We start from the raw sequence: 9,899 nt of genomic DNA, 5'->3' as shown, positions 1-9,899 counted from the left end.
GAGCTGCACTTTGCCTCCCACCACCTTCCTTCCCCCCACCTCTAGCGAGCCACCCCTCCCAGTCAAGCAGGACCAGCGTTCCCCAAACAACAACCAAATATTTTGGGAGGGGAAAGCCTGCAGGATTCTGCACTTGAAGCGCTGCTGTCTGTCTGTCCCTCACCCGCATGCTCTCTTTGCCTGAGGTAGGGCTGACTCACCCCGAGCACGCTCTGCCTCTGGCAAGCTCCCAGCGCCCGCACCGCCGCCAAGGAGGGAGCACAGGTTCCTGGATCCCAGAGACGGGGCTCTCCCTCCTGCACTGTCTGTAAGCGAGCAACAAACAAGGGGGTCTTGGCAGGGATGCCAGAGCCACCTCTCTCCATCCTTGCTTCTGTGAACTTTCCCAAAGGTTTCAAGGGTGTGGCCTGCATTTGCTGTTCCCTCTTGGCTTTGTCACATTGCCTGCTCCCCACGTCTCAGGCTGCCAGTGTCTCTCCCCTGGATGACTTGGCTTGTGTTATTTTGTGTTAAAACCAGTATGTTTTTTTAATGGCTATAAATAAGTTAAAACTGCATCTTTAATTAATCACTGCACTTTATATTGCAAGTGGAGATTTTTTGTAATGATTCGTTTATGATTTTAAGATGCCATTTGCTCCCTGTCAAATGTATCCAGCTTTTATCCCTCTATGTTTAACAGGTTCAGGATAGAAACAAAATTTCATCATTGAGGGATTTTAATCCGTTTAGTCTAGAGCAAATAATTGGTAATTAAGTAAGTGGAAAGAGATTGAGTGGATACTTTTATCTAAGCAACAATGAACTTGAGACACTAGTCAGTATGTTCATCATCTTAAAACATTTTAAACTAATCTTAGTATGTTTATTTTTCACTGACACAGGTTTGAAATTGGAAATACATATGTCTGGATGACTAAAACATGAACAACAAATAGGAGAAGCAGCATGTAAAGTATAGAGAAATAGAAGCATTAATAGAAATATTTCTGCTATAGCAGCTATTAAATGTTGGGTTTTTTTTTTATGGTTTGGAAGAAGAACCCATATGTTTATAGGATTTTCCCCCCAATTAAAGTATTTGTGTATGAGTGTGTCTTTCTCTAAATATTATTTACCTACACACACAGAGGGCTCATGTATAAAATTCTCTCCCAGTGAAGTGAGTGTTGCTTCTCCTTTAGTTTCTTGTCCTGCTGGCAGGCAGAAAGGACAGACACCCAATCCAACACCATCAGCACCTTCACAGCACCTGCAGGAGCAGTTTTCAAGGCCAGTTCGCGCCCTCTGTCACCTCCCATGCCCGTGAAGGCCAGCAGAGCCCCAGCCTTGGGCCTCTACCAGCAAAAGACTGCCCAGAGTTCAGAGCAGAGGCGGCAGAGCCAGGCACCAGATGTGTCTGTGCCAGCCGAGCGCTCCCATGGGAAGGGCACGGGCAGCCCAGGAGCCCTCAGGGGTGAGTGCAGGGACAGCAGTTGTGCACCCCACAAAGGCTGCTGTGCACAGCTTCAGGTGCCCAGACATTCCCTGAGCACACAGAAAGATGCTTGGTTTCCCCTGGTCTCAGATTAAATACAAGTGGCACACAGGTGGCTGGGTACACAAAGATGTGGTTACTCCTGAACCTCCTCTTATTTTCTCAAGAGAGCACATAGACATTTTATATAGAATATAAATAAGACACCAAAAAGGGAAGAACTATTGTATTGGAACTACAGAAAAAATGAAAAATTATTTTAAATATTGCTGTACCTCAATTCCTAGACAACTCAAGTCTGATGTGCAGTATATGATTTGTCTGCTAGGATTGAATCCAGATACTTACCACTTTGTTAGCTTAAGAATTTTGAGCAATTTTTTCCATTTATCTGTATTCTCCCCAAAAACATTTCACACATTTCTCAGATACATCAATGCTTCCGGCATTCCTCTATGCACTCAGTAGGACGCCCTGCTATAAATATAATAAAGCCTTTTATTATGTCCATTAACCATGGACATGTGTGCTCCAAAAGTTTCCTGACACGCAGTCATTTGTGGCTTTTTAATTATAAACAGAAAAAAAATGAAAGAAGACAGCAGACTGGGAGTGGATCTTCAAGTGTGTGTTTTGAGTATATTCTCCAACAGGCTGAAGGCACCCCCACCCTCCTTCTGACCCCACCAGAAACACCCAGTGCAGGCACCTACGAGTGCAGAGAGCCACTGGCACAGCAGGTTAGTCGTGGTCGTACACATCTGTCACCTGTGCCAGCTCCAGGTTCTGAAAACCTTATGTAGGTTTTCAAGATCCAATAATATCGATCAAAGCTTTTTTCAACAGGCAAAAATATGCCCCCTCCATCTTGCAGACCCTGTTCCTCTTGAACTCAGGAGAAAAGAAAAAAGGCCCAGTAAATTACTTGACAAATTAAGTCATATTTATTGAATGCGTTTTATTTCAACAACCAAAAAATTCTAACAGCCTAACAATGCACATAAGTTAAAAATTAATTATCACTTAGTGATAACGAAGATAAAGTTGATTTACATGGAAAAATGAACATTTACAATATGTTAATCCTTATTCACATTGTTGATACCGCAATAAAACACAATTTGTTTTTTTTATTTTTTATTTCACAAAAAAGGCGGAAAATTGTGCTTTGTTAAGAGGCACTACAAGAAAAGTTTCTTTCTCCAAATAGATATTATATGATGGATATTGAATAAATAGACATATATGCATTGTAATTCGCAAAGTTCTGGCAAGACCACAGGCTAAAATGCCCACAGATTCACTTAGAACCACTGCAAAATTGGCAGTGAAATTAAAAATAAAAAGGCAAGACTCAGCATTGAAAAAATACCTAATAAAATTTTTGGTTGAAGTGTAAAAGATACCAAATGTCGATGCCATCATCAGATGAACAACTTACATAGCTTGGCAAAATTCAGTTTCCTTTCAAATGTATGGAGTGATTTCAGCTACAGGATAAGAAGACAGTTTTGAAAGCGTAGCTCTGAGAGAAACATAAAGCAGCAACCATCGAAATTCTGATTAAAGCTGCAGCATACTACAGAACTAAAGGATGAAGAGCAAAAGGGGCATTAAGTAAGCAACCCACCATAATTTTGCAAAGGTATATGAAATTTATGCAGAGATACTCATGTTTCAAACATTAGCTCTGAAAAAATCTCATAAAAACTCCAGAGGTTACTGAGCAGCTAGAATTAGCTTGTATTGCAACGTCTTCTCCCTGTATATTGTCTGTTCTGAGTAAATATCTACACGTAGAGGTTTGTTTTTCGTTTTTAACTCCTACCTTTTATACCTTTCAAATATATAAATAGTATTAACAGTTATATTACATTGCCTGGTGTAGTAAACAGAAAGTAACTTTCAAAGTGATATTGCATGAGGTCTTTGTCAAGATTACATGAAAAGCCCATGTGAAAAAAGGAAGAAAAAAGCCAGAAGCCTTGTCGGTACCGTTATGGCTGCAGTTTACAGGCGTCTGAAATCAATCCAGCTGCAAGGTGAGGTCTTTGTCTCGGAAATCATTGCACGAAGTGAAAAGTAAATGCTACTTGGCGTCTCTCTCACGGGGTGCCTCAGAGCGGGTGGATGCTATGGCAGACTGCAGCTTTAGGCTCGGGCCATCCAAGAGTCAGTCGGGACAGGCTCTGCTCTGTAGCTGCTGCCGGGGCAGGCTGCGAGCCTCGGCCCGGCGGGACCTGCGGCTGAAAACACTTCATGGCACTGGCACGGAACGCGGGACACGAGGAAGCCCAGCTACAACAGGAGCTCGGGGAGGCTGCGAGGAGGGCGGGCGGCAAGGCAGCAACGCAAACCCTCGGGCTGTCAGCGATTTACCTGGCCAGGGTTCTCGGGACTGTGGCATTTTGTGTCGCAATGTAACTTTACATGTGTGTGTGTGTGTGTGTGTGTGTGTGTGTGTTTCACTTCAATATAAACAAAAAGCAACAACAAGAAGGAAGCTTATAAATTTTAAGATCTGAAACAGAGAACAGGTAAATAAAATCCACGGTAAAATGTGGTTGATAGTATGAATTCCATACATCAAATCTCAACACATTTATCTTTTTTTCTCTTTCTATAAAGACCTCGTTAATGGACAAGTCTTCTATGCACTGCACTTCTGCTTTAGTCATTCTGAATCCCATGAAAACTCATCTGTTCACTACAGAAAGGACTATCTGGAGAGTGGAACATGCTGTATCCTTTTAAGTGTGCATTGTGTTCAAAGTACTTTTAACTTACTAGTTTTCTTTTTAAGGTGCCCTGATTTGTTTTTCTATTTTCTCTCTTTTTTTCCTCTTTTCTTTTTTTGGCAGTGTTGATTTATGTCTTTAAATACCTCAAAAATTACCCATCAAGTTGCCAGATAGGAAGCCATATAATAATGAAAAAAAAAAAATCAGGGATAAACATAGAAAATAAATAGGAATTCAAAAATAGTCACCACACCCTGAGAGCAGGAGGCAGTTTATCAAAAAGCCAAAGCAACTCATTGTGAAGTGGTTTTAAAACATAAACAAGTCTCATCTTTAAAGAACTAATTTCACAGTCTATACTTTCAGGTTGTAAAGTTCCGTCCCATGCAATTTTATATATATATATATATATATATATATATAATGTAAATATATATATACACACACAAAGTTGTAAATTTCCCTTCACTGATTTCATAGGACTTTTTCTTCCCATTTACTTGCTAGCTGTCCCTTTCATAAGTGCAAGATTGATGAAGGCATAATCCTATGTGACTACAACCATTGCTTCAGTCAGATGTAGCAAGTGTAACACTCGAGTGTCTGTGTCAAGGCGGAGTCTGATCGGGCAATGCTGAATTCATTCGGTTTGCACATGGATCGTGCGCAACAGAAACAAACAAACAAAAAGGAAAACGAGGAAAAAAAATCAAAAATAAAACCAGAAAATCCTTGGATCAATGTATTGCTTTCTGCACTCCTATCTCACATTATCTCTGGTCGATGTCTGCTGGAGCCGCCTTGCTTTTGTCGGGATTCTCCTCCTCAGCCTCCACTTTGTACATTTCCTCGGAGCCTTCCTCGCTGTCGTTCTCCTCCGACTCCGTCAGCAGCTCCTCATCCTTGTACTCTGCCACGTCAACCACCGTTCCCAAGTGCTCTTTTAGCTTCCCGTGGTGCTTTACGTGGTAGCGCTGGTTCTGGAAGAATTTGATGATGGTGTGTTTGGGGAGATCCAGCTGAGCAGAGAGGGTGTGGATGGCTTCCTGATCGGGGTACAGACCCACGTCGTGAATAAAGCTTTGAAGGATACCCAGCGCTTCCAAGGAGATCTTGGTGCGGGATCTTGGCTTTTTGGCACAACTGTCCTCAGCAGGTGGAGGAGGAGCCTCTTCTCTAGGTGGGGAGTTCTCCTTGGCAGGCTGGGACTGCTGTCTGTGCAGCACCTATAAGATCAAACAGACACACACTTCACATGCTGACCCCCACGGTGCTTGACATAAGGGCACTTGTACAGGTCTGTACACAGGACTTCCTTTGCTCTGGTCAAGAAAAATACAATTAATGTGCATTTTCCACTGCCCTTCTCACCTGTAAGACTACAACAGCTATACCTGTCTGCACAACTGCAGACTGAAAGGAGGAAGTGATATAAAAGGCAAATTATATAAAATAAATGCAAACCCAAAAAATAAGTAAGAAATACAAAATATAAGTAATAAAAAATATAAAATAGCCAAAATAAAAATTAAGTCAAAAGGTATTCCAGTCTCATTGTCATGATGATTGGCCAGTTGTCCCATACCAGAAAAGTCATTCTCCTGCTTTGCCCTTCTTCTACCCATCCTTGTTTCCTCTCATCTTTTCAGGCTAGACACTTTGACCATTTCTTCAAGATTTCAAGTACCAAAAAGGCCTAGCCCATGTGGGATTGTCAAATTCTACTTTACGAATAATGCTTTTGCATTAAAATCCATCACAACTACTTTATGGAAGAAAAAAAATATAAATGCAGAGATTTGTTAAGATTTCCCTTCTCTCAAGAAAGACAGCAGAGTCAATTCAGTTGTTTGACATAGGTGGCTTTAATGTGTCTCCTGAACAGATTTCTCTGTATTACTTTCTCTATAGTAATTTCACTAGTGGAGGAGTTCTGAGTTCAAATAATAATAGCCCTCCATTCTGAAACACCCTCTGGGCAAACACACTTTGCAGTCTTGTAACAGATTTTCACCCACAGTATCTCCTTTTCAGCAAGTTTAAAGAAAGCATATGTAGCTCTTAATCTTCCTAACAGCCACTTAAAATGACTAAGAAAGGGCCTCGTGTAGCCCTTGGATTCCAGGGGAAAAAATACCTGCTCTGAATTGTTCAAAACACAGAGGAGCTCCATACGCTTTCCTTAAAACCAAATCTATACAAGGGAGATTAACAGAAAAAATCCCCTATAGGATTGAGGGCTGTATTTGCCCAGGGGTTTCTTCAGATGCAGGGAAATAATTATTAGAGCTTGACACTCAAAGCTAACAAAATCAATATGGATAACTATTTTCTTCCACAAGTAATAGGGAATTCTGGCTCTTTATCCAAGAAGAAAATGTCTTTGCTGCAAACTGTAACATCCAGAGAATCAACCTTACATTAATGCTCTCCAAAGAAAAACAACCAAAAACACAAGGATAAATAATGGAAATATGCTGAGAACTTGCACTGAATTTTACACACATACCGAACCCCCAGTAAAATCCTACACTAGTCAAGTTATTACCGCAAGAGGGAAGTCCACTGTGGAATATCAGCCTGTTATGCAAATAAACGAAAAGGCTCTGTGCCGAAGAGCCCTTTATTCACTTCCTCCATCAAACGTTCCTGCCATAACAATCTGTAACATCAGCCATCTCCAGTCACAGCTTTTGGGAAGCAGATCGCAGCCCGCAGGCGCTGCCCACCGCCGAGGAGCTGAGCCTGCCGGGGATGCTGTGACCGACCCGGGGCTGCAGCCGGCCGGGCTCTGCTCCCCGGGGCTGCTGTGACCGGCCCGGGCTCTGCTCCCCGGGGCTGCTGTGACCGGCCCGGGCTCTGCTCCCCGGGGCTGCTGTCACCGGCCCGGGCTCTGCTCCCCGGGGCTGCAGCCGGCCGGGCTCTGTTCCCCGGGAATGCCGTGACCGGCCCGGGCTCTGCTCCCTGGGGCTGCTGTCACCGGCCCGGGCTCTGCTCCCTGGGGCTGCTGTGACCGCCCGGGCTCTGCTCCCTGGGGCTGCTGTGACCGGCCGGGCTCTGCTCCCTGGGGCTGCTGTCACCGGCCCGGGCTCTGCTCCCTGGGGCTGCTGTCACCGGCCCGGGCTCTGCTCCCCGGGGCTGCTGTGACCGCCCGGGCTCTGCTCCCCGGGGCTGCTGTCACCGGCCCGGGCTCTGCTCCCCGGGGCTGCTGTCACCGGCCGGGCTCTGCTCCCCGGGGCTGCTGTGACCGGCCGGGCTCTGCTCCCCGCGGGGCTGCGGCTCCCCGGGCACGGAGGCAGCGCCGGCACCACGTCCCGGTGCCTCGCTGAGCAGCGGGGATGAGCGAGGGCTGTCCGTGCGGGGACACAGCTGCACATCCTGCTGTCCCCACGGGCACAGCCGTGCCAGGACAGTGGCAGGAACAGCCCAACACGGAGCAGCCCCACACGGACAGCCGAGAGCAGGTGCCAGCAGAGGACCTGCCACCCGCGGGCGAGAGCTGAGGCAGGGCAGAAACACCACAAACTTGTTTCGGTGCCAACGTGAACATTTTCCTCCCAAGCACGTAAATACTGAGGGTGCCACAGAAATGGCTAACCAAGGAGCGGAGGAAAAGGGGGAGCTCAAATGGAAATGACAGATAATCTGGTTTATGTTTTATTACATCTCTTGCAATAAAAGAGCATAATGTTCCAATGAATGGAATAGCTCAGCTGCTCTTTGAGGATTTCTTTTTTGCCCATGGATTGCTTTCAAAGAGAAGGGCTGACGTTTCCAAACAGAGGGTTACAGATGAGGGTGGGATCCGTACCTACGTCAGCGGGGAGCACTGAAGGCAGCAGAGCCAGGATCGCTGGCTCTAGCCAGGGACCAAGCCCCATAAATGTGTCACACAAACCCTACCTAGCCTCCCCTGTTGTGGCTTCTGGCAACCGTCCCCTGAAAAAGTACGGCCCAGAGCAGCCAAAATCGAAAGGATTTAACACCACAAATAAACTGCCAGGGAACTTAGAGACAGCGTCATGCAGAACGCTGCAAGCAGCATTGCTAATCAGAAGCTGGATTCAAGTAGCATCGAACAGAGATAGAAACACATCCAGAAAGGGTGTGAATTACTCAGTTCATTCTTGCTGGAGTTGGAAAGGGGCTTTTTTTTCCCTTTTCAGTTGACAAATAGCATGAGAAATGATCCAGCTTGAAAAATGTTACAAGACTTCCAATCAAATATAATGATGAAAAAATCCAACAAAATACGGGATCAGCAGCAGTAAAATGTTTAATTTGAAGGAGATGAAGAGATGCCTACAGCATCTATAAAGCAATCAACCAAAGAGAGGGCTGAGTGCGGGAGGGAAGAATAATTTCAATTAACCCTTCCTTTTCCAGAGTGACCTCTCCACCTTCTCCAAAAGGGAAAATGCAAAACCTGGGTGTTATCAGTGTAAAACACTAAAAAAAGGTTGTATTTTATTTCACCTCCTGGTATCTTAGGAAATGAAAAAACTAAATCTGCTCTTATAACAGATAAATTTTATTATTTTACTAACTTCTGGGGGTCTCCTCTAGATTGCCAGTATCATTAACAAAGGATTTCAGCAACATTATATTTTTCAGCAACAGAACTTTAGCCATATACAGAGAGATGGATAAATGCACAGGATGTCCTTCAGATCTGGGCTGTGGTCAGTTTTACAATCCCTTCTGACAGGACAGAGAGCACTCCATGCAAACCAGATCAACTGCTGAGCACACAGTACAATATGAAGCCCAGATTACCTTTATGTTCAATATTTGCTTTAAACTACCCTTGATTGATGAGTATGCTGGGCAGTTTGAGTGATTGGCTTACTTCCTGTCTGGCTCTGCATGCCACAGCCTCACAGAGGAAATGGACCATTCCCGGAGTTACAGATTTTTAGATCCTGGGTCATTATTAGGCTCCTACATCTGCAGGTAAAATTTCCAGCAGCTTTACACACTGCTGTGCCCACCCTGCCACATTTCTTTGGGTTGCAGGTCAGTGCTGCTCTGCCTCTGCACTGCCAGGAAGGAAACATCCCTGATCCTCCATGTACAGGGTGCATTTCCCAGTGACCCCTCGGTGGGGCCAGACCTACCCCAAAGCACCACGAACAGGATGGGCTTCTGAGGTAAGGGTAACAACAATGGCCCTGCTCAGCTTTCCCTTTCCCAGGAAAGCTGCTGCTGGGCTCAGAAGGGTGCACTTCATGGCACAGATGCCCCACACCCCCCTTCCCCACTCCCATTTCCACCCCACATGCCCTTCCCCACCGCTCCCCAGCCACAGGTGGGGCAGCCTCCTCCTCCTCCTCCACAGCCAGCACCATCTGGAGCTGACTTCCCTTCCTCTTCCTGACTTCTCATCTACTTTCAAATCAAATGTGAAGATACAGATTTCCTTCCATGCCCAGAGGATTTATTCTTTTCATTCCTTCAAGAGATTTAATTCTTAAGCTCTACAGATAGGCATGGCTGCCTTTCAACATTTCAGAACAAAGTATCTCTGGCACATGCTGCTTCATGAAGGTTCATTCAGGTAGACATTCAACTTATCTTTCTGAAACAAATTCACCAACCCTGGTAGAAAACTTGCAAGAAAATGACTGTGATGGAAGTTGACTTTAAATGATAAAGAGACTGGTCTTAGATCGCACTGTACT

At 44.9% G+C, this 9,899-nt stretch overlaps 1 protein-coding gene across 1 annotated transcript in view; it reads right to left on the bottom strand.

Annotated features, from left to right (window-relative positions):
• Positions 1-2,398: 2,398 nt before the first annotated feature.
• SATB2 (SATB homeobox 2) overlaps positions 2,399-9,899 on the bottom strand; it is a 128,990-nt gene continuing 121,489 nt past the window's right edge. Inside the window, exon 11 of the mRNA XM_063162439.1 lies at positions 2,399-5,444. Within this exon, the coding sequence (XP_063018509.1) occupies positions 4,989-5,444 (456 nt within the window). The 3' untranslated portion in view covers positions 2,399-4,988. The remainder of the gene's footprint in view (positions 5,445-9,899) is intronic.

The sequence above is a fragment of the Melospiza melodia genome, chromosome 8, assembly GCF_035770615.1.
Source record: "Melospiza melodia melodia isolate bMelMel2 chromosome 8, bMelMel2.pri, whole genome shotgun sequence".
NCBI lineage: Eukaryota > Metazoa > Chordata > Aves > Passeriformes > Passerellidae > Melospiza > Melospiza melodia.
Note: the sequence above shows the minus strand (reverse complement) of the source record. Positions and strands in the feature narration are given on the sequence as shown.